We start from the raw sequence: 26386 nt of genomic DNA, 5'->3' as shown, positions 1-26386 counted from the left end.
AAAACAGTACACTACACCTCCTATGCGTATCTGACTCCCTTCATCTCTTATTAATCTGAGGACACAGGAAAGGTGTAGTATTTCAATGAGATACTTAATTTCAACCAGTGGAGAATGTGAAACGCTTTATTGAAAGTTCATTATCCAGGTGTTATAAATACATAATACATGCATTATAAATATTATAATTCTAATATTTTGTTATAAATACAAGTTCAATCTGTACTTCAATGCACATACAGTGTGCATTATAAAAAAAGAGAAAGAAAGAGGAGGTGGGGAGAGAGGTGTAAAAGGCAGAAAGGGAAAGAGGTAAAACAGAGGCGCAGGGAAGACAGCATATGATTAATGAATTACAGTGCTACCCTAATATTCTCTCAGTTCATCACAATTACATAGTGTCTCTAGCGGTGTCTCCTAACCAGCCTTGGGTCCCCAGTTGGCCCGAAGGTTATCTTAAGAGTGGGTGAGGTGGCGATGACGGGAATGTCTTCCTCCCTCACATCAACATACCTGCAGACGAGAGACAGATGTAGAGAGAGAGAGAAAGAGCATGATTAAGCCTTGTTTTTTTTATTCTAACACTGTCAGTCATCATAATCATCAGGAGGTGAAATGCAAAACTGACCTTGGATCATTAACTCTGGGATTACTACATCTCTATCTGTATTTCAATGTAAAGCATCTCTTTAACCTCTTGTCGGGGTCGTCCCGTACGCGGGACGGACATCCAGCGGACATCCAGCGAAAAACCCTATCGCCATTAGCATAACCAAATGTAATATATATTTTTTTCAAATATAGGACTATGTTATATCGTTTTATAGATACACCTCTCCTGAATCGAACCACGTTGTCCGATTTCAAAAAGGCTTTACAGCAAAAGCAAAACATTAGATTATGTTAGAGGAGTATATCGTAAAAGTAGCCACATAGCCATTTTCCGACCAACCACATGCATCACAAATAACCAAAAAACAGCTAAATGCAGCACTAACCATTGACAATCTTCATCAGATGACACTCCTAGGACATCATGTTACACAATACATGCATTCTTTTGTTCGATAAAGTTCATATTTATATATAAAAACAGCATTTTACATCGGCGCGTGACGTTGACTAACTATTTTCCCTCAAATGCATCCGGTGAAACAGCGCTACAATTTACTAAATTACTATTCGAAAACATTTTTAAAATGTAATATTGTCATTCTAAGATTTATAGATTAATATCTCTTGAAAGCACCTGTAATGCCAGATTTAAAAATAACTTTACTGGGTAATCACACTTTGCGATAAAAGGGGATGCGATACTCAGAAAAATAGGCTACCGTTACAGGTCAGCGCCATCTTGGAACAATCGCATATCAAATCTACTCTTGTATACTATTGTCAATAATCCCTTACCTTTGATTATCTTCATCAGAAAGCACTTCCAGGAATCCCAGGTCCACAACAAATGTATTTTTGTTCGAAAAAGTTAATCCTTTACGTCCCAATAGCTTGTTCTTGTTAGCGCCTTCTGAAGGCTGCTCCAAAAGCTCCGTCGGACGCGGGACTCCTCTTTCAATAAAATGCTTTTTTTAAATTTTATTTAGGTTCGTTCAAACATGTCAAACGTTGTATAACATAAATCTTTAGGGCCTTTTTCAACCAGAGCTCCAATAAGATTCAAGGGGGACGATTGCATTGTCTTTCTAAACGTTTCAAAAGGGGAGGGTAGCCAGGGGTGCCGGCGTCATAATGGTGATGGCCCTCTCCATGTGACCACTTTCCACAGCGTCTCATTCTGTCAGTTTTCACAGTAGGAGACTCAAACCACTTTGTAAAGACTGGGGACATCTAGTGGAAGCAATAGGAAGTGCTCAATGAACCATTGCTCACGGTGTGATTTATAGGCAAAGTGATGAAGTTCGCAATTCAGAATTCCACTTCCTGTTACGATCGGTCTCGGGGTTTTGACTGCCATATGAGTTCTGTTATACTCACAGACACCATTCAAACAGTTTTAGAAACTTTAGGGTGTTTTCTATCCACAAGTATTAACCTCTTACATCTATACGTTCTGCTAGTGGAACACCTGCTCCAATATCCAATGATAGGCGTGGCGCGAATTACAAATTCCTCAAAAATACAAAAACTTCAATTTTTCAAACATATGACTATTTCACAGCATTTTAAAGACAAGACTCTCCTTTATCTAACCACACTGTCCGATTTCAAAAAGGCTTTACAGCGAAAGCAAAACATTAGATTATGTCAGCAGAGTACCTAGCCAGAAATAATCAGACACCCATTTTTCAAGCTAGCATATAATGTCACAAAAACCCAGAAGACAGCTAAATGCAGCACTAACCTTTGATGATCTTCATCAGATGACAACCCTAGGACATTATGTTATACAATACATGCATGTTTTGTTCAATCAAGTTCATATTTATATCAAAAAACAGCTTTTTACATTAGCATGTGACGTTCAGAACTAGCATACCCCCCCGCAAACTTCCGGGCAATTTACTAACAATTTACTAAATTACTCACGATAAACGTTCACAAAAAGTATAACAATTATTTTAAGAATTATAGATACAGAACTCCTCTATGCACTCGATATGTCCGATTTTAAAATAGCTTTTTGGTGAAAGCACATTTTGCAATATTCTAAGTACATAGCCCAGCCATCACGGGCTAGCTATTTAGACACCCGGCAAGTTTAGCCTTCACCAAAATCAGATTTACTATAACAAAAATGTTCTTACCTTTGTTGTCTTCGTCAGAATGCACTCCCAGGACTGCTACTTCAATAACAAATGTTGGTTTGGTCCCAAATAATCCATCGTTATATCTGAATAGCGGCGTTTTGTTCGTGCGTTCCAGAAACTATCCGAAATGGTAAATCAGGGTCGTGCGCATGGCGCAATTCGTGACAAAAAAAATCTAAATATTCCATTACCGTACTTCGAAGCATGTCAACCGCTGTTTAAAATCAATTTTTATGCAATTTATCTCGTAAAAAAGCGATAATATTCCGACCGGGAATCTCCTTTTCGGCAAACAGAGGAAAAATCACAAAGACGGGGGCGGCCAGGGCACGCGCCTAAGCCCACAGTCCCTTGATCGGCCACTTGAGAAAGGCGATAATGTGTTTCAGCCTGGGGCTGGGATGACGACATTCAGGTTTTTCCCGGGCTCTGAGCGCCCATGGAAGACGTAGGAAGTGTCACGTTAGAGCAGAGATCCTTTGTAAAAGATAGAGATGGAAAAGAAGTTCAAGAAATGGTCAGACAGGCCACTTCCTGTAAAGGAATCTCTCAGGTTTTGACCTGCCATTTGAGTTCTGTTATACTCACAGACACCATTCAAACAGTTTTAGAAACTTTGGAGTGTTTTCTATCCAACGCCAATAATTATATGCATATTCTAGTTACTGGGCAGGAGTAGTAACCAGATTAAATCGGGTACGTTTTTTATCCAGCCGTGAAAATACTGCCCCCTAGCCATAACAGGTTAATTATATGCATATCCTAGCTTCTGAGTTTGAGTAGGAGGCCGTTTAAAATGGGCACGAATTTTTTTCAAAAATCGCTGTAGCGCCCCCTATCCTAGGCGACCGACAAGAGGTTAATAATACTTCTGTTGACCCAACCAAGTGACCTCTCACCTATGATCATGCTGTGCCCTCTATGTCAGCTAGTTCAGATGCGGAAGGGGTTCACCAACACAGCTGATATAACCAAGAGGATTTAGGGAGAAGGGGGAGAGGGATGAAGTGAAGGAGAGAGACTGTTATTGAGAATATAATGTGGTTAAAGAGACTGTGTTCAACAGGAATCTGTGTGTGTGTGGTCTCACCTGGTGTCCACACTAAGTGGTACTTTATGCTAAAAAACAGACACATGAGGACAAACAATAGAATATAATGTCATTATTAGACTTTTACATGACTAGATAATTGGTTATTACTAAAGTATAATATCCCTTATAACAAATCATTATAACATTGGGATAGATAGATACATGTGCATCTGTAGCATGTGGCAATAGCAGGATCATATCAAGGATTGCGTCACAAATGAATACATAAATACCACTTGAAGCTTGATGATGACTTGATCATTTGAATTAGCTGTGTAGTGCTTAGGCAAAAATAAAAATGTGCACCCCTTTGAGTCCCCAGGACCAGGACTGAGAACCGCTGCTCTTCGTTGGGACCTCTTTATCTGCAGACAGGCTTTAACAGCTCTCTGTATCCGAGGACAGAAAACCTCACAAGAAACAGACTTCATTATACTCAAATTAGACAGCACTGAATACGATGTTCTCTGTCCTCACTTCTAAGGACTGGAACTACACAAAAGTACCGTCTCTATCCAGAATATCCCACTCTCTCACTTTGACAGCTGGGCCTGCTATCCTTTCACTCTCCTCCATGGCTGTTAGCTAGCTACCTACACATGTATTTTACGGTGTTAAATATATCAGGATAGCTAGCTAATATGAAGTGAGGTAGCTGGTCAAATGTAATTAACTTAGCTAGTTGTGTATACAGCATGTAAACTAGCTAGCTACGTTGGCAGCTCATTTGAGTTAAAATGCAGTGTAGCTAGTTACTGAAGCCAATCATACATCGTTTTTTAAAACATTTTTTAAATGTATTTACTTACCTGAATAGGTTCTCCCACCCATGTGGACAATTGAAAACAGAGCAGCAAGTTTGCCACCAGAGTGGTTTAGAGCATATTACTATTTGCCTGTGAATAACCAGACCTTCATACATACTTAATATGCTGATTTTTTGACGCACAATCAAAGTTGCTGCCATATCCTGCCTGCACACCCACAAGCGAGCCACTCAGGCGGAGAATGACGTGTGGAAGAGAGCGAGGATCGAGATGAGAGTAACAATCCGGTCTAAATAACAAGTGGAAAGGGGAAAGGTATTATTATTATTATTATTATTATTAACTCCACATTATAATTATATAAAATCCTCTTAGATATTCTGTGTTTCGACATCTGGAGACATTTTGTTTTTCACAAGCGTACTTACTGTAGCAGACTGTGAAGTCTGCAAACAACGTTTCTAGGATGGGCTATTAGCTGAACAAAAGACTATTCAACCTTTACTAAAGAATTGTCTAATAGCCGAGCTAGGTGTGAAAAATCCCCCTCCCCAACTTGCAACAAATTATTTGTTTTGACCTTTCTAAGGCACTGCATCTCAGTGCAAGAGGCATTACTACGGTCCCTGGTTCGAATACAGGCTGTTTCACATCCAACCGTGATTGGGAATGCCATAGGGCGGGGCACAATTAGCCCAGCGTCATTCGGGGTAGGCCTTCATTGTAAATAAGAATTTGTTCCTAACTGACTTGCCTAGTTAAATAAAGGTTACATTAAAATAAACTGGTGGCAACCACAGCACAATCAATAGGAGGTGAACAGTGGCTGGTGCTGAAAATATAGCTAACTTGTTATGCAAGTGTTGCACACCAACAGATGGAGAAAATCTACACCAGTCGACCAATTCATTTCAACAATAATCTTCATTTTAATTTGACTTTACAAACAACAGGGCTTAATTGGAGTCTACTTCTTCGGAGCCTAGACATGTATAAAAGAACTTAACTGGCTGATGCAGGTTCGATACCCGTGTCGGCCGCCACTGGGAGACCCATGAGGCAGCTTTTGGTTTTAATTTAGAATCCTCCTATCCTCTATATTTAACTATTGGCGGAGAGTCACGTTATATTTTTCAATATACTGTAGGCCTACCGTAGGCGACATGAGTCTCACTAGTGTTGAGTAATGTGCTGTTAAAAGTGGTGTAGGTCTTATTTATTTAAAGAGCATATTGAAGTTAGAAGCAGTAGGATTTGAATGAAAAGCCTCCAACTATTTTAGCACCTTTTTGCGCTGCTCTGAGACAAGCATGGGGACTGGTCTTAATAAATCAATGAGATTTTTATTTTCACTTAATCTCCGTTTGGGTATTGGTTAGACTAGAATAAAAAAAAATGTGGGTGCAGAAATGTTCTGCTCTTAGTGTAACCTTTATATAACTAGGCAAGGCAATTAAGAACAAATTCTTATTTACAAGGACAGCCTACTCCTTCCTCCCCGTCGGGGAATTGAACCCCAAAAGTTTGGACACACCTACTGATTCAAGGGTTTTACATTGTAAAAGAATTGTGAAAACATCAAAACTATGAAATAACATATATGGAATCATGTAGTAACCAAAGAAGTGTTAAACAAATCAAAATATATTTTATATTTGAGATTCTTCAAAGTAGCCACCCTTTGCCTTGATGACAGCTTTGCACATTTTTGGCATTCTCTCAACCAGCTTCATGAGGTAGTCACCTGGAATGCATTTCATTTATCAGCTGTGCTGGGGGGGTACACAGAAGATAGACCTATTTGGTAAAATAATGGGAGATGTAGATATTATGGCAAGAACACCTCAAATAAGAAAAGAGAAACGACAGTCCATCATTTCAAGAACTTTCAAAGTTTCTTCAAGTGCAGTCACAAAAACCATCAAGCTGTGATGAAACTGGCTCTCAGGAGGACCGCCACAAGAAAGACCCAGAGTTGCCTTTGCTTCAGAGGATAAGTTCATTAGATTTACCAGCCTCAGAAATTGTAGCCCAAATAAATGCTTCACAGAGTTCAAGTAACAGACACATCTCAACATCAACTGTTCAGAGGAGACTGCGTGAATCAGGCCTTCATGGTCAAAATTACTGCAAAGAAACCAATACTAAAGGACACCAATAAGAAGAGAGACTTGCTAGGGCCAAGAAACACGAGCAATGGTCATTAGACTAGTGGAAAACTGTCCTTTGGTCTGATGAGTCCAAATTTGAGATTTTTGGTTCCAACCGCCATGTCATTGTGAGACGCAGAGTAGGTGAATGGATGATCTCCGCATGTGTGGTTCCCACCATGAAGCATGGAGGAGGAGGTGTGATGGTGTGGGGTGCTTTGCTGGTGACACTGTCTGTGATTTATTTAGAATTCAAGGGACATTTAACCAGCATGGCTACCGCAGCATTCTGCAGAGATATGCCATCCCATCTGGTTTGCGCTTAGTGGGACTATCATTTGTTTTTCAACAGGACAATGACCCAAAACACACCTATAGGCTGTGTAAGGGCTTTTTGACAAAGGAGAGTAATGGAGTGCTGCATCAGATGACCTGGCATCCACAATCACCCGACCTCAACCCAATTGAGATGGGGTTGAGATAGTGAGAGGAAACAAAAAGGAAGAACAGAAGAGAACAGAAGGACAGAACACATCATTCAAAAGGCCTAATAGAACAGCTTCCCCCTATAGGACTATGCTTAGAAAGAAACAGCACAGCACAGAAGAAAGATGCCAAATTGGCTTAAAAATGAAGACCGAAACAAAGGCATAGTGGAAAAACACACTACTTGGCCAAAGCATCCTGATCTCAAGGCAGAGCTGAGCTGAGCTGAATGGAGCTGTGTAAGAGCAGAGAGAGAGAGACGGTAATGACTGCTAATTCATTCCAAGCTGCATCTCAAATGGCACCCCATTCCCTATATAGTGCACTACTTTTGACCAGAGCTTTATGGTCACTATATAGGGATTAGGTTGCCATTTGAGGCACAGAAAGAGCCTGCAGTAGCCTGGGTCTCACTCTCCACTGATCCACTACTCTACTATCTACTGACGATCTGATTTACTACTCTTCCATCTGATTCACTACTCTACTATTTGATTCACTTCTACTATCTGATTCAGTACTCTACTATCTGATTCAGTACTCTATGTGATTCAATGCTCTTCTATCTGATTCACTACTCTACTATCTGATCCACTTCTCTTCTATCTGAGGCAATGAGGGGAGAATGTCAGGGAGAGCTGCTGATGGGAGATAGGGAGAGGCTATGGGGTGAAGATGGGGTGAGGAGGAAGAAAGGTGAAGGTAGGGTGAGGAGGAGGGGTGAAGGTGGATGAGGAGAAGTGCTAGTAAACAGATAAAGTTCCTAGACTGTGTGGAAAAGCCTTCGTACATACAGTATGTTGACAGCAGAGTAACAGAGAATACCCTGATAGAACTATGTGACTGTGATAGTAACATGCCAAGTTGGTGAAGTTGCTTTGGAACATGTTTTAGAGAAGCTATGGTTTAACTGAGCAGAATAGAAAGGCAGCTTATAAACGCTTGCGGCCAATGTTGAGAAGACAAAGCCTCTCAGAGCTCAGACATACAGTTGAAGTCGGAAGTTAACATACACCTTAGCCAAATACATTTAAACTCAGTTTTTCACAATTCCTGACATTGTACCCTATTAAATGTCCCTGTCTTAGGTCAGTTAGAATCACCACTTTACTTTAAGAATGTGAAATGTCAGATTAATAGTAGAGAGATTTATTTATTTCAGCTTTCATTTCTTTCATCACATTCCCAATGAGTCAGAAGTTTGCATACACTCAATTAGTATTTGGTAGCATTGCCTTTAAATTGTTTAACTTGGGTCAAACGTTTCGGGTAGCCTTCATCAAGCTTCCCACAATAATTTGGGTGAATATTGGCCTATTCCTCCTGACAGAGCTGGTGTAACTGAATCAGGTTTGTAGGCCTCCTTGCTCACACACACTCTTTCAGTTCTGCCCACACATTTTCTATAGGACTTAGGTCAGGGCTTTGTGATGGGCACTCCAATACCTTGACTTTGTTGTCCTTAAGCCATTTTGCCACTACTTTGGAAGTATGCTTGGGGTCATTGTCGATTTGGAAGACCCATTTGCGACCAAGCTTTAACTTCCTGACTGATGTCTTAAGATGTTGCTTCAATATATCCACAACATTTTTCTACCTCATGATTCCATCTAGAGCACCAGTCCCTCTTGCAGCAAAACACCCCATAACATGATTCTGCCACCCATGTGCTTCACGGTCGGGATGGTGTTCTTTGGCTTGCAAGCCTCCCCCTTTTTCCTCCAAACATAACGATGGTCATTACGGCCAAACAGTTCTATTTTTGTTTCATCAGACCAGAGGACATTTCTCCAAAAAGTACGATCTTTGTCCCCATGTGCCGTTGCAAACCGTAGTCTGGCTTTTTTTATGGCAGTTTTGGAGCAGTGGCTTCTTCCTTGCTGAGCGGCCTTTCAGGTTATGTCGATATAGGACTCGTTTTACTGTGGATGTAGATACTTTTGTACCTGTTTCCTCTAGCATCTTCATAAGGTCCTTTGCTGTTGTTCTGGGATTGATTTGCACTTTTCGCACCAAAGTACGTTCATCTCTAGGAGACAGAACACGTCTCCTTCCTGAGCCGAATGATGGCTGCTTGGTCTCATGGTGTTTATACTTGCGTACTATTGTTTGTACAGATGAACGTGGTACCTTCAGGCATTTGGAAATTGCTCCCAAGGATGAACCAGACTTGTGGAGGACTACAATTTTTTTTCTGAGGTCTTGGCTGATTTATTTTGAGTTTCCCATGATGTCAAGCAAAGAGGCACTAAGTTTGAAGGTAGGCCTTGAAATACATCCAGAGGTACACCTCCAATTGACTCAAATTATGTCAATTAGCCTATCAGAAGCTTCTAAACCATGACATCATTTTCTGGAACTTTCTAAGCTGTTTAAAGGCACACTCAACTTAGTGTATGTAAACTTCTGACCCACTGGAATTGTGATACAGTGAATTGTAAGTGAAATAATCTGTAAACAATTGTTGGAAAAATGACTTGTGTCATGTACAAAGTAGATGTCCTAACCGACTTGCCAAAACTATAGTTTGTTAACAAGATATTTGTGGAGTGATTGAAAAACGAGATTTAAGGACTCTAACCTAAGTATATGTAAACTTCCGACTTCCACTGTACATTGGGTTCCACAGCTGATCTGACATTGTTTCAATCCTCTTCTTCTTTCCTTCCTACTCCTTGCCACAGGCTGCTGTGTAAGGCTGTCTCATATAATAGAGACTAGACAGTCATCTGCACTCTGTCACTCTCTGCGTTTTGACCCTCTCTCTCACACACACACACACACACACACACACACACACACACACACACACACACACACACACACACACACACACACACACACACACACACACACACACACACACACACACACACACACACACACACACACACACACACACACACACACACACACACACACACGCACTCAGGCACGCACTCAGGCACGCACACATTAACTCACAAATCTTCTATCCACACACACACACACACACTGATTGTCATATTGGCTCAAAATAGAAAGAGGTGAGAAAGAGGATGTCACTCCACACATTCTCATGTCTGTTTTTTACTTATTACCCCATTCTCCATTTGGGCATGTCTCTACAAATGTTTACTATGAGTATGCCTATGCTTTCCTACAAATTACAACTATGTCTCTTGAAGTTACTTCCTCCACAAATCATCATGTAGTCCCTTACTACAGTAAATCCATCCCTGTAATATTGTGTAGGAGAGAGGTGGAGCTGGGAGAACGAGCAGGTGCACCCTATCCCCTATGTGCCGTGGTCAAATGTATCGCACTACGTACAGTAGGGAATAGAGGAGCCATTTGGGAGGCACCCGATGACCGAAAGATTGGGGGGTGTTTCATGTGATTCCAGATGAAGTGAGCTGAGTGTGATAACATGTAATGGGACTGTGATGTACCAGGTGGCTGATAGCTTTCCTGCTGATGTTAAACACGACTGGAGTGTGCTGACGCCGCCACTCTGCTCTGTTCTGTTCTGCCAAATGAGCCCTTTTTATTAAGATAGAGAATAGGGCCTATTCACTCAGACACACCATTTCATCTTCTCACCTACAGTATACTGTGTATGCGTATTAAATGGCACTCTATTCCCTGTATACACTTTTGACCAGGTCCATAGGGGTATGGTCAAAAGTAGTGCACTATGCAGGGAGTAGGGTGCCATTTGGGACGTAACCCAAAGTTCCCAGCACTCAGCGCAGACATACAGACAGGCAGGCAGGCAGGCAGACAGGTTGGGGTGTAGAGGGTTGGAGAGATCATGAGAAGTGCTGATCACACATGCTGAATGGAATATATTATTTTTATTCAATTAGAAAAATGTCCTGACTTTCATTTCTTTCCCTTCTTTGAACTAACTGCCTAACATTGTAACAGGACACCTGCAGATGCTAGATCATGTATTTTGTCAAAGGTTGTTGTAAGCTAAGTAAGAATTGTCCCAAGCTCTAGTCAGCCAAGTCTGTTGTGACCTCTGGAGTAAGTGCTAATCAGATCTAGTTTCAAATAATGTTTGTTTCCTTTCAAATATTTGTAGCATTTGATTAAACCTGCTTGACCTGCTAGTTGGACAAACTAGTCCATTGGTTTCATTGTACAAGCCAATAATAGGTAAATCAAGAGCAGCTAAACTATTTTAAAGAAAACAAATAGCTAGTATCTAATACTGTGGCCCTATCTCACATCTCTCTCCCTCAGGACTCCCCTGATTGCAGCCGGGGTGATAGGTGGCCTCTTCGTGGTGGTCATCGTGGCTCTGAGCGTAGCCGTGTCCGTCCGCAGGAAGAGCATCAAGAAGAAGAGAGCCCTGCGACGCTTCCTCGAGACAGAGGTATGAAGTGTGAATACACACACACCAAACACACGCGCAAGTCACACACACGCACAGGCACACACACACACACACACACACCTGGAGACAAAGTTTGGAATGTGGATGTGATAATCAAGGATAGAGGTATGTACTTCAAGCTTTCTGGAGACAGGACAGGGTAAGGACATCTTGAGATGTGGATCATAGACAAACCTTCCATTGGGCTCTCGTCAAAATATAGGGTACCGGGTGCCAATTGGGACGCAGCACGAGTTTACAGTACAAAGACTTTGCAATGATTAGTTTTGAAGTTTCAGTTCCAGAGTTCACCATCATCCTACATCCTAATCTTAGTGTGATGGACTTACTTTCACTCACTGCTTTATGAAGAGCTGTAATAACACAGCGCCAGTAGTGCCAATCTCTCTCGTGGCATGTGATGTGCTCTGTTATAGGTGAGGGCCACCAGAGGCTGTGAGAACACAGAGGAGAGTGGCCTCTCTCCCTCTTCTCTTCTTCCTCTCTCTGTCATATCCTCTCTCTCTCTCTCTCTTGCTCTCCTCTGTGGCCTTTCTCCCTTATCTATTCTGTCCTCTCTCCCTCCTCTCTACCTTCTCTCTCCCTCCTCTCTACGTCCTCTTTCCCCCTTCTCCCTCTTTCTCTCTCTCTCTCCCTCTTTCTCTCTCTCTGTTGCCATTCTCCCTCATCTCTTCATCCTCTCTCCCTCCACTCTGTCTTCTCTCCCTCTCCTCTCTCCGTCCCCTCTCCCTCCTCTCTCCCCATTCTCCATCCTCTCTCCCACTACTCTCTTACCTCTCTCCCTCTCCTTTCTCCATCCTCCCTCTTTCCCTCCTCGCTCCCTCCTCTCCTTTGTTAATGTTTAGAATACCAGAGCTTCAACCCAGAGTCAATAATTATTATTTGGCTGTACAGTACTTTTCTGGAACGGACGTTATGCACAAAAATATCATCAGTACTCATATTGACCTGACTCTGAACCAGGCAACACAAAGCAACACAAATACAATCACACCTTATTAAAATCTCAATCATCTTGTTGCACTGCTTTTATAGAACATTATGCCACTGTACTGTACCTCGTCTAAAAACGTGAACACAACAGCCATTACTGTATTACAACATGACTTTTATTTAGAGGTAGCTATGTCCTGTTGTATCTGAGTTCTACAGAGTATCTGCGCCTGACCAGCATTACAAAACACTGTCTTAGAATACAGGCTAACATGAGAGGATCACACACATGCATGCATGCACACACACACACACACACACACACACACACACACACACACACACACACACACACACACACACACACACACACACACACACACACCACACACACACACACACACACACACACACACACACACAAGCCTATGCATAACAATGCTCCCTGCTTCCTCCTGACTCTGTAGCAGGACAGCAGCACTGTCTCCTGTCACTTTCTCTTTGGATAATTAGGCAGCTCATCCATCAAATGGAATAGACAGATGTCAGGCTGCATCCAAATGGCCCCCTATTCCTTACATAGTGCACTACTTTTGAACAGGGCTTGTAGGGGAACATGTTGCCATTTGGGATGCAGCTCAGGCTGTACTCATGTCATCTGGATAACAGAAACCTTTTATTCTCTCATCATGCTGCATCCCAAATGGCACCCTATTCCCTACAAATCTAGTCCACTATACAATAAATAGGCTGCCATTTTGGATGCATCCTCAGGCTACACCCTGGTCAAAACTAGTGTACTATGTAGGGAATAGGGGACCATTACGCAGCCCAAACAGGCAGGGAGGTGGGGAGCAGAGCGCAGATCTCTCATCCCCTCAAAACATCCATCTTAATGAATATCCCAGCCTGCCTTGCTCCACTCCCTGCCAGGCGACCCCAATCAGGAAGCGTTCTGTCTGCATTTGGAACTCTTAATGAAATATCAAGAGCATTGTCTCCCCCCTCTCCCTCGTCTGATCAGAATGAATGGATAGGATAGAGAAGAGATGGGTAAGTCCCTAATGGAACCTTATTCTAGGACAGAACCACTGCCAGGTCTGCATGTCTGCAAAGAGCACCAGTACTGTACATGTGATAGGAGATAGATGATATTAGTTATAAAGATGACTGTGAAATAACATTAACAGGCAGCCTATCATTCAGTTTCACTGTAATTGAGTTTCAGTATACTAGCCATGTTTTGGGTTCATATTTTAGTCGCATTCAGTACTGTAGCTAGTAGCTACATACTGTGAGATGCCTGATACATACAGTTGAAGTCGGAAGTTTACATACACATTTTCCAACAATTGTTTACAGACAGATTATTTCACATATAATTCACTGCACCACAATGCCAATGGGTCAGAAGTTTACATACACTAAGTTGACTGTGCCTTCATCTCCCGGAGATGAACGTACTTTGGTGCGAAAAGTGCAAATCAATCCCAGAAAAACAGCAAAGGACCTTGTAAAGATGCTGGAGGAAACAGGTACAAAAGTATCTATATCTGTCACGCCCTGACCTGAGAGTGCCGTATTTCTCTGTTTGGTTAGGTCAGGGTGTGACATGGGGTGTGCATTCTATGTTTTCTATTTCTTTGTGTTTAGCCGAGTATGGTCCCTAATCAGAGGCAGCTGTCTATCGTTGTCTCTGATTGGGAATCATACTTAGGCAGTCTTTTCTCCACCTATGTTTGTGGGTAACTATTGTTTCTGTGAGGGTTTTGTGTGCGCCACAGTTGTGTCACATTTCTTTCTGTTTACCTGTTTATTGTTTTGTTCGGTTTTCTTCAAATAAAGAATGTGGAATTACCGGAACGCTGCGCCTTGGCTGATATATGACAGGGAGTTTGAAAATAGTGAACGTGACAATATTCACAGTAAAACGAGTCCTATATCGACATAACCTGAGAGGCCGCTCAGCAAGAAAGAAGCCACTTCTCCAAAACCGCCATAAAAAAGCCAGACTACGGTTTGCAACGGCACATGGGGACAAAGATCGTACTTTTTGGAGAAATGTCCTCTGGTCTGATGAAACAAAAATAGAACTGTTTGACCATAATGACCATCGTTATGTTTGGAGGAAAAAGGGGGAGGCTTGCAAGCCGAAGAACACCATCCCAACCGTGAAGCACATGGGTGGCAGCATCATGTTGTGGCAGTGCACTTCACAAAATAGATGGCATCATGAGGGAGGAAAATGATGTGGATATATTGAAGCAACATCTCAAAAAATCAGTCAGGAAGTTAAAGCTTGGTCGCAAATGGGTCTTCCAAAACGACAATGACCCCAAGCATACTTCCAAAGTAGTGGCAAAATGGCTTAAGGACAACAAAGTCAAGGATTTGGAGTGACCATCACAAAGCCCTGACCTAAGTCCTATAGAAAACTTGTGGGCAGAACTGAAAAAGTGTGTGCGAGCAAAGAGGCCTACAAACCTGACCCAGTTACACCAGCTCTGTCAGGAGGAATGGTCCAAAATTCACCCAACTTATTGTGGGAAGCTTGCGGAAGGCTGCCCAAAACGTTTGACCCAATTTAAACAATTTAAAGGCAATGCTACCAAATACTAATTGAGTGTATGTAAACTTCTGACCCACTGGGAATGTGATGAAAGAAAGAAGGATTTATTTAAACTTTTCTATCTACTATTAATCTGACATTTCACATTCTAAAAATAAAGTGGTGATCCTAACTGGCCTAAAACAGGGAATTGTTACTAGGATTAAATGTCAGGAATTGTGAATAACTGAGTTTAAATGTATTTGGCTAAGGTGTATGTAAACTTCCGACTTTAACTGTATGTGTCCTGTTCTATTGCTAATGTTGAGGGCAGTGTAGCGCTTCCTCACTCTGAGTGCTGCCTGCAGAGAGGACAGACAGAAAGACAGACAGGCATTCACTCTATCACCGTGTAGGAGAAGAGAGTAGGGGATGAGAGGAAAGGGGAGGAGAGGAGAAGAGAAGAGTGTACTCTGTGTTAACAGACAGTAGGTGCAGGTTCCATTAAAGCTCTCAACACCACATAGTGTAGTGAAAAAGCCTGGATGTACTGCACTCTAAAAAATGCTGGATTAAAGACAATCCAATTTGGGTTATTTGGTAACCCATCACTGAGTAAATATTGAACAGAACATACATTGGGTTATTTTGACCCAGCCAGTTCGGTTGTTGGGATTACCCAAATATGGGTTAATTTATCCTTCAATTTTTTTTTTTTTTTTACACTCATCCTGTGTTGACCTAGAAGCTGGGTCTTGTTTAATTTACCCATATCTAATTTACTGTAGTATTATAATGGGCCACTACATGTGCCTGCTACTTGCTCAAAATACTCATCATTAAAAAAGAATTGCTTGACTAGCCACCTCCTCTAATTACCTGGCTCCATCTGCACCTTTGTTTAAGAAACTCAATATCTTGTCTTTTTTACGCCAGTTATGTATTTTCATCTACAAATACTCATACCTCCCAGACAGTTTACCTTTCAATGGATTCTTCCAGGTTCATTCTGAAATCTATCTATATATCACAAGGCACTGTGATAACCTTCACCCTCCCCACTGCCGCACCTCACATAGTCAATTCTCTATCAGATGCAGAGGTACAGTACCATACTCTGGATTTGCCAAAACCTGATTTTCCCTCAATAACTTTAAGCGTAGACTGGGGGTCAGTCTGATGAACCAAACTACTCAGTAATCTCCTCCATATAGCTCAATTTACACTCACATCCACACATGTGCACACACATTTAAACAAAACATATACTGTTTAAAAATAAATTGTGATGGCCTATCAGTTCATTTGTACCTTTATGATTAGTAGGTTTTGTTATCTGTTTTAATTCTTTTTGTACACGTGTGTGGTATATCGTTTTTTGTGGTGTGGTTTCTATAGAAGCCCTTGGGCTACCAACCACACCTGCACACTGTATTTTTGGTTGTTGTTGTGATAGCTATACAACAGAACATGAATGACATTTATTCTCAAGGGTGGCTAAAAATATCTATCTGAAAGTCACACCCCTACTAAACTATGCCTCCAGTCTTCTGATCTGACCCAATGGGTCATATCTCAATAACCCACTGGGTCATATCTCAATAACCCAGCCCCAATATCCCAGCAGTTTTTAAAGAACACAACGAACCCAACAAAGTGACCCAATGCCCTGCAAACCAGCAGTTGGGTCAACCAAACAACCCAGCATTTTTTAGAGTGTACCATACAGTTACAGTGCCATCAAGTGATGGTGCACTAGGCTCTTTACAAGTTGTTTCAATAATGACAAGATTGTGGCTTTTTCCACTATACCTTACATTACTGCTCTCTCACACTCTCTCCATCCTCTTCTCCCCACTGTGCTATCTTGGTTACCTACACACACACACACACACACACACACACACACACACACACACACACACACACACACACACACACACACACACACACTACCAACTTCTTTCCTATTATTTTATTCAGTATAACCTGCCTCGATGCAACCTTAGTGCTTTGACGTCAGTTAGGGAGTAACAAGCAGGGAATGACTCTACTCGTAGAGACTACTTAGTAAATGGTAGTGTCCTTGTAGTCTTCCACAGTTTTCAGCACCACAGATAAGAGGAGGTTGGTGGACAGCTCCCTCCCTGTCCTTGCTACCACACATTCAGCACCTCATGTAATGGACAGCTCCCTGATGTCCAGGGCGACGGAGAGGTGACTGGATTTGTGTGGCCCTCTACTCTCTTTTCCTCCCCCCTCTCTTTCCCCCTCTCCTTCCCTCTCACCTTCCCTGCCCTCCCTCTCTTTCCCTCTCCCTCTCCCCTTTCCTCCATCCTTCTTTTCCTCCCTCCCCCTCTCCTTCCCCACTCTGCTTCACTTTCTCTTTCCATACCCCCCTCATTCCCCATTCCCCCTCTCCTTAGCTCTAATGCGATACTGATTTAGAATTCCATTTAAATGAAGAACAGCTATTGTTTTTTAATCAGACAGCAGTGATGAGCCGGGGGGCATGGCCACAGCTGAGAGAAGGGAGCTGATTTACTCGTTCTCTCTCTCCTTTCTCTCTCTCTTTCTCTCTCTCTCCATTTCCCTCTCTCCCTCCCGCTCTCTTTCTTCCCTCCCTCCCCTGTCTCTTTCTCTCTCTTCGCTCCGTCCCTCACTCTCTTTCTCTTTCTCTCCCCTATCTATCTTTCTTTTTCTTTCTTTCTCCCTTTATCTCTCACCCCTCCTTCCCGCTATTATCCTCTCTCTTTCACCATCTCCTCCCTCTCTCACTCTCTCTCTCTTTCCCCTCCTCTCTCTCTCCCTCGTCCTCTCTCTGCCTCTACTTCATTCTTCTCCACTTGAAAGATAATGAAACAACTACTCTTTCATACAATTTCTGTAAAAGTTTAAAGAGTGCCATGCCCATGGGAGATGTGACTGGTTGGTTGCTTAATTGCTTGATGGATAGATTGGTTAATTGACTGGTTGATGGAGTGAGGAACTAACATATTGCCGATTGATTGATCAATTAATTGACTGACTAATTGACTGATGAGTTGATTGATTGTGTCTCCCTACAGCTGGTGGAGCCACTAACACCTAGTGGTACAGCCCCTAACCAGGCCCAGCTCCGCATCCTCAAAGAGACTGAACTCAAGAGGGTCAAGATACTGGGCTCGGGGGCCTTCGGGACCGTCTACAAGGTTTCACCTTATCACATACACTCACATACCACAATCACTTGTTTTGCTCATTTGAAATTAGGAGGTGTTTAAAGGTGGAAGTACAGAGAGCGGAGGGAGAGGGAGAGAGGACGGAGGGAGAAATGGACAGAGAGATGAGAGAGAGAGACCGACAGACAGACAGACAGACAGACAGAGAGATGTTTACTTGCTTTGGCAATGTAAACATATGTTTCCCATGCCAATAAAGCCCCTTAAATTGAATTGAGAGAGAGAGAGAGAATCCCATAGGCACATAGTAAGGGTCACATGCACATCCAGGTCAGGTCTGCTGTTACGCAAGAGCAAGCCCTGTACTATGTCTCACAGTGTAGAGGTCTGAACTATGTCTCACAGTGTAGAGGTCTGAACTATGTCTCACAGTGTAGAGGTCTGAACTATGTCTCACAGTGTAGAGGTCTGAACTATGTCTCACAGTGTAGAGGTCTAAACTATGTAGCACAGTGTAGAGGTCTGAACTATGTCTCACAGTGTAGAGGTCTGAACTATGTCTCACAGTGTAGAGGTCTGAACTATGTCTCACAGTGTAGAGGTCTGAACTATGTAGCACAGTGTAGAGGTCTGAACTATGTCTCACAGTGTAGAGGTCTAAACTATGTAGCACAGTGTAGCGGTCTGAACTATGTCTCACAGTGTAGAGGTCTAAACTATGTCTCACAGTGTAGAGGTCTGAACTATGTCTCACAGTGTAGAGGTCTGAACTATGTCTCACAGTGTAGAGGTCTGAACTATGTCTCACAGTGTAGAGGTCTGAACTATGTCTCACAGTGTAGAGGTCTGAACTATGTCTAGAGAAAACAGTGTCCGACTGTGTGATTCAGCTGCAGTCTAACTCAGCTCTCCTCCCCCTTTTTTTAAACACATTTTTCCTTTTCCCTCCGTCTAACTCACCTCTCCTGCCCCCTCCACCTCCCTCTGTCCTCTTCTGTCATCCCTTTAACTCACTCCTCCTTTCTTCACCCTCTTCTACCCCTCTAACTTACCTTCCCTCTCCCCCCTCATCTCTTCAGGGTATCTGGGTCCCGGAAGGCGAGACTGTGAAGATCCCAGTGGCCATCAAGATCCTGAACGAGGCAACGGGACCGAAGGCCAACGTGGAGTTCATGGACGTGAGTGTTTTACTGGCTCCGTAGAGACCCCATACAGTGCCTTCAGAAAGTATTCAGACCCCTTGACTTTTTCACATTTTGTTAGGTTACAGCCTTATTCTAAAATTGATTTTTTTTAAATCAAATCATCAATCTACACACAATACACTATAATTGCACATTTATTGAAAATAGACCCTTTACTCAGTACTTTGTTGAAGCACCTGTGGCAGCGATTACAGCCTCGGTGCTAGCTTTGATGCGTCTGTACTGACCTCGCTTTCTGGATGATAGCGGGGTGTACAGGCCGTAGCTCGGGTGGTTTATGTCTTTTATGATCTTTTTGGCCTTCCTGTGACATCTTTTGCTGTAGGTGTCCTGGAGGGCAGGCAGTGTCTCCCCGGTGATGCACTGGGCAGACCGCACCACCCTATGGAGAGCCCTGCGGTTGTGGGCGGTGCGGTTGCCGTATCAGGCGGTGATACAGCCCGACAGGATGCTCTCAATGGTGCATGTGTAAAAGTTTGTGTCATCTGTGCATGTGTAAAAGTTTGTGTCATCTGCAAACTTGATGATTGAGTTGGAAGTGTGCATGGCCACACAGTCATGGGTGAACCGGGAGTACTGGAGGGGGCTGAGCACGCACCCTTGTGAGGCCCCTGTGTTCAGGATCAGTGTAGTGGAGGTGTTGTTTCCCACCTTCACCACCTGGTGACGGCCCATCAGGAATTCCAGGACTCAGTTGCACAGGGTGGGGTTCAGACCCAGGGCCCTAAGCTTAATGATGATCTTGGAGGATACTATGGTGTTGAATGCTGAGCTATGGTCAATTAACAACATTATTACATAGGTATTCCTCTTGTCCAAATGGGATAGGGCAGTGTGCAGTGTGATTGCATCATCTGTGGCTGTATTGGGGCGGTAAGCAAATTGAAGTGGGTCTAGGGTGTCAGGTAAGTGTATGGGATATGATCCTTAACTAGCCTCTCAAAGCACTTCATGATGACAGATGTGAGTGCTATGGGGCGATAGTCATTTATTTCAGTTAACTTTGCTTTCTTGGGTACATCTTGAAGCAAGTGTGGACAGCAAACTGGGATGGGGAGATATTGAACATTGTCATAAACATCCCAGCCAGCACGTGCTCTGAGGACACGGCTAGGGATGCCGTCTGCATCGGCAGACTTGCTAGGATCAACACGCTTAAACGAGTTACGTCAGCCACGGAGAACGAGAGCCCACAGTTTTCGGGAGCGGGCCACGTTGGTGGCACTGTGTTATCCTCAAAGCAGGCAAAGAAGGTGTTTAGCTTGTCTGTGAGAAAGATGTGGCTGGTTTTCCCTTTGTAATCCGTGATTGTCTGGAGTACCTGCCACATATGTCTCATGTCTGAGCCATTGAATTGTGACTCCACTTTGTCTCTGTAATGAAGTTTTACTTGTTTGATTGACTTATGGAGGGCATAACTGCACTGTTTACATTCAATCATATTCCCTGTCACCTTGCCGTGGTTAAATGCGGTGGTTCACGCTATCATTTTTGTGTGAATGCTGCCAACTGTCACGTCCTGACCAGTATAGGGGTTATTTTTGTTATTGTAGTTTAGTCAGGACGTGGCAGGGGTTATTTGTTTTATATGGTTCGGGTTGTATGTGTATGTAGAGGGGTGTTTGGTTTATGTATTCCAGGGTTTTTTGTATTGATCTATGTTAGTATAGTTCTATGTTCTGTCTAGTCTATTGTAGTTCTAAGTTTAGTTTATTGGGGTTGGACCTTCAATTGGAAGCAGCTGGTAATCGTTGCTTCTGATTGAAGGTCCTATAATTAGGAGTTTGTTTTCATGGGGGTTTTGTGGGAGGTTGTTCTTGTTTTGCTGTATGTTGCCTTCAAGACTGTTTTTTTCGTCGTTCATCATTTTGTTGTTTTTGTTTGTTAATAAGTGTTCACATTAAAAGTTAATTATGAGCACTCAACCCGCTGCGCTTTGGTCCATTCCTCACGACAAACGTTACACCATCTTTACACAGTTTTTGGTTTGGGTAGGTTTTAATAGTCACAGTGGGAACAACATTCCCTATTCACTTCTTGATGAAACAAAAAAATACTGCAAAGTTGCTAAGGAGCTAGAAGCAGAGCTGCCATTTCTGTCGGCACCATCTTACTGTTTCACAGTAAACAAATTAAGAACTAAATGTCAGCATGCTTAACCTCTCTAGGGGGTGTGGGACGCTACCATCCCACCTGGCCAACATCCAGTGAAATTGCAGAGTGCCAAATTCAAAAACAGAAATACTCATTATAAAAAATCATTAAACATACAAGTGTTATACACCGGTTTAAAGATTAACTTCTTGTTAATCCAACCACGGTGTCAGATTTCAAAAAGACTTTACGTTGAAAGCAAAGCATGCGATTATCTGAGAACAGCGCCCAGCAGACAAATCATTACAAACAGTAACCAGCCAAGTAGAGGAGTAACAAAAGTCAGAAATAGCGATAGAATTAATCACTTACTTTTGATGATCTTCATATGGTTACACTCACAAGACTCCCAGTTACCCAATAAATGTTACTTTTGTTCGATAAAGTCCCTCTTTATATCCAAAAACCTCAGTTTTGTTAGCGTGTTTTGTTCAGTAATCCACTGTCTCAAACAACATCCGGTGAAATGTAGAGCGTGAAACTCAACAAAACAGAAATTCTCATAATAAACATACATAAATGATACAAGTGTTATACATCAGCTTAAAGATAAACTTCTTGTTAATCCAACCGCTGTGTCAGATTTCAAAAAGGCTTTACGGCGAAAGCAAACCATGTGATTATCTGAGAACAGCGCCCAGCAGACAAATCATTACAAACAGAAACCAGCCAAGTAGAGGAGTAACAAAAGTCCGAAATAGTGATAAAATGTATCACTTACGTTTGATGATCTTCGTATGGTTGCACTCCCAAGACTCCGTGTTACACAATAAATGTTCATTTTGTTCGATAAAGTCCCTCTTTATATTCAAAAACCTCTGTTTTTTTGGTGCGTTTTGTTCAGTAATCCATTGGAACAAAGCGCGGTCACAACAGACAGACAAAAAATTTAAAAAGTACCATAAAAGTTCGTAGAAACATGTCAAACGATGTTTATAATCAATCCTCAGGTTGTTTTTGTCATAAATAATCGATCATATTTCAACCGGACAATAGCTTCGTCATTAGAAAAGGAAAAACAAGAAAGGCATGCTCCCGGTCACGCGCAGGACTCAAGTCTGCAAATTTCCAATGTCCTCTCATTGAAAGTGGTGTTTCTCCCTCATTTTTCAGAGTAAAAGCCTGAAACAATGCCTAAAGACTGGCCACATGTAGTGGAAGCCATAGGGATCGTGAACTGGGTCATAAGTCTTTGTATGGTGGATAGGCTTTCAATGGAAAAACAGGCATTTCAAAATAATAGCACTTCCTGGATGGATTTTCCTCAGGTTTCTGCCTGCCATATCAGTTCTGTTGTACTCAGAGACATTATTTTAACAGTTTTGGAAACTTTAGAGTGTTTTCTATCCAAATCTACCAATTATATGCATATCCTAGCTTCTGGTCCTGAGTAGCAGGAAGTTTACTTTGGGCACGCTTTTCATCCAAACTTCTGAATGCTGCCCCCTACCCTAGTGAAGTTAAAGGGAAGGGCACACAACATGTATGGCACTTACACAAATGACTGATGATTGGCTGAAAGAAATGCATAATAAGAAGCTTGTGGGAGCTGTTTTGTTACACTTCAGTGCAGCTTTTTACATTATCGATCATAATCTGCTGCTGGAAAAACGTATTTGTTATGGCGTTACATCCCCTGCTATATCGTGGATCGAGAGTTACCTGTCTAACAGAACACAGAGGGTGTTCTTTAATGGAAGCTCTCCAACATAATCCAGGTAGAATCGGGCATTCCCCAAGGCAGTTTTCTAGGCCCCTTACTTTTTTTCAATCTTTACTAATGACCTGCCACTGGCTCTGAGTAAAGCCTGTGTGTCTATGCATGCTGATGACTCAACATTATATATGTCAGCTACCACAGCAAGTGAAACCACTGCAACACTTAACAAAGAGCTGGAGTCAGTTTTAGAATGGGTGGCAAGTAATAAGCTAGTACTAAATATTTCAAAAACGTAAAGCATTGTATTTAGGACAAACCATTCACTAAACCCTAAACCCTGAACCTCATCTTGTAATGAATAATGTGGAAATTGAGAAATTTGAGGAAACTAAACCGCTTGGTGTAACCCTGGATTGTAAACTGGTCAAAACATATTTATAATAATGTGCTGCTCTGCTCAAAGTAGAGGAGAGATTGAATGCATCACTACTTGTCTTTGTGAGAGGTATGGACATGTTGAAAGCACCGAGCTGTCTGTTCAAACAACACCTCAGACACCAATGCATAGCCCACAAGACATGACACCTGGTCCAGAACAGAATATGGGAAATGCACAGTACAACACAGAGACTACATGACTACATGGAACTCTATTCCATATCAAGTTATTCATGCAAGCAGTAAAATCAGATTCAAAACTACACCTTATGAAACACCGTGGACTGTGAAGAGACACACAAACACACACATACAGGCAAACACACATATGCACACAGATGCTGGCATATGCACTCTACACACACGTACATTGTAATATTGTTTCATGGTGGTATTATACATTTTGTGTTGTATATACAGTGCATTCGGAAAGTATTCAGACCCCTTGACTTTTTCCACATTTTGTTGTTACAGCCTTATTCTAAAATTGATTAAATCGTTTTTTTCCCTCATCAATCTACACACAATACTCCATAATGACAAAGCAAAAACTGTTTTTTTTGGGGGGGAGGCAAATGTATAAAATAAAATAAGCTGAAATATGACATTTCCATAAGTATTCAGACCCTTTACTCAGTACTTTATTGAAGCACCTTTGGCAACGATTACAGCCTCGAGTCTTCTTGGCTATGACGCTACAAGCTTGGCACACCTGTATTTGGGGAATTTCTCCCATTCTTCTCTGCAGATCTTCTCAAGCTCTGTCAGGTAGAATGGGGAGTGTCGCTGCACAGCTATTTTAAGGTCTCTCCAGAGATGTTCAATCGGGTTCAAGTCCGGGCTCTGGCTGGGCCACTCAAGGACATTGAGAGATTTGTCCCGAAGCCACTCCTTCGTTGTCTTGGCTGTGTGCTTAGGGTCATTGTCCTATTGGAAGGTGAACCTTCGGCCCAGTCTGAGGGCCTGAGCGCTCTGGTGCAGGTTTTCATCAAGGATCTCTCTGTACTTTGCTGTTTTTGTTTTTGCTGTGACATGCACTGTCAACTGTGGGACCTTATATGTCCAATCAATTGAATTTACCATAGGTGGACTCCAATCAAGTTGTAGATGAAGGATGATGGTAGGCCTTCATTGTAAATAAGAATTAATTCTTAACTGACTTGCCTAGTTCAATAAAGGTTAAATAAAAAATTACAAAATAATTAAAGAAAGTGATCAATGGAAAGGATGTACCTGAGCTCAATTTGGAGGCTCATATCAAAGCGTCTGAATACCTATGTAAATAAAGTATTTCTGTTTTTATTTATAATATATTTGCACAAACCTGTTTTTGCTTTGTCATTATGGGGTATTGTGTGTAGGTTGATGTGGACATTCTTTGTATTTCATCCATTTTAGAATAAGTCTGTATAGTAACAAAATGTGGAAAAAGTCAAGCGGTCTGAATACTTATCGAATGCACTGTATATAGTGGTGTAATGATATAGTATATAGTGATGTACAGTTTTATTTATTTTAGAAAAAAATGGTATGATGGGCCTTAATGTGTTTGGACTCCAGGAAGAGTAGCTGCTGCTTTGGCAGGAACTAATGGGGATCCTGATAAATACTAAATACAGTACACATAGGACTGTGGCTGACAAATACGATTCCCCATCTATTCATAAAACATTCATCACTAATTTTTTCAAAAGGAAAAATGTTAAAAGTAAAATGATGTTATCTACTAGGTTGGTAATGCAACGTCGGTGATATCCCCCCCCCCCCCCCATTTACACTGGTGTTTTTATCTGTCTGTCGGTCTGACACTGTGTTTGTATTACAGCATGTTTGTATTTACATTTTTATCAATCTTGCTTTGATGTGTGTGTACACATGTGCGTGTATGTACGTCGTGTGGTGTGTGTGTGTGTGTGTGTGTGTGTGTGTGTGTGTGTGTGTGTGTGTGTGTGTGTGTGTGTGTGTGTGTGTGTGTGTGCAGTACGTAGCGCATGTCTTTGCGGGCGGTCTTAAGTGACGGCCCTAGGAGGAGGCAGGGTGGGCATTCCCCACAGTGTTTCAGCAGCTGAGCACCACCCTAATGAACTCTTCTCCCCTCGCTTCCTCCCTCGTCTGTTTCTCTCCACTCCTCCTTCTGTACTCTCCTCTTCTCTCCTCCTCTCATCTACTCTCTTCTCCCCTCCTCTCTTCCATTCTTCCCGTGAGGAGACAATGGTTCTCAGCAGAGCTGGTTTCAAATACTATTTGAAATCTTTCAATCTTTTACTTGCTTTACCCTGCCTGGAGTGTACTATTCTATTGGGTAAATTGCAACAGGCCAGCGCAATTAGGCACAGTATTTGAAAAGATTTGAAATAGTAGATGAAACCAGGTCTTGCCCTGAGTCTCTCTCCTGCCGGGGTGGTGGGAAAGCCACCTCTCAGCTGGAGGACAGCATGGGGGAGGAGGGGGTAAGGAGGGGGGAGGAAGACCTTCACATTTAATTGACTAAGCAGGAGGGATCAACGTGGAGAGGTAGGGGAGGGGAGTCTACATTCCAAATGGCAACCTATTTCCTATATACAGTACTTCACTACTTTACCCTACAGGCTCTGGTCAAAGGTAGTGCACTATTAAGGTAATAGAGTGCTATTTGGGATGCA

The 26386-nt window shown here is 42.3% G+C and overlaps 1 protein-coding gene across 1 annotated transcript in view; it reads left to right on the top strand.

The window, feature by feature from the left end:
* LOC106582203 (receptor tyrosine-protein kinase erbB-4) overlaps positions 1-26386 on the top strand; it is a gene marked incomplete at its 5' end in the record, with an annotated part of 240979 nt that overhangs the window by 134451 nt on the left and 80142 nt on the right. Inside the window, 3 exons of the mRNA XM_045704751.2 lie at positions 11492-11624; positions 18195-18317; positions 19367-19465. Coding sequence (XP_045560707.2) covers positions 11492-11624; positions 18195-18317; positions 19367-19465 — 355 coding nt within the window. The remainder of the gene's footprint in view (positions 1-11491; positions 11625-18194; positions 18318-19366; positions 19466-26386) is intronic.

This window comes from Salmo salar, chromosome 21, assembly GCF_965601325.2.
Source record: "Salmo salar chromosome 21, fSalSal1, whole genome shotgun sequence".
NCBI classification, from domain to species: Eukaryota; Metazoa; Chordata; class Actinopteri; order Salmoniformes; family Salmonidae; genus Salmo; species Salmo salar.
The sequence above is the reverse complement of the archived record's forward strand: the minus strand, read 5'-3'. Positions and strand labels throughout refer to the sequence as shown.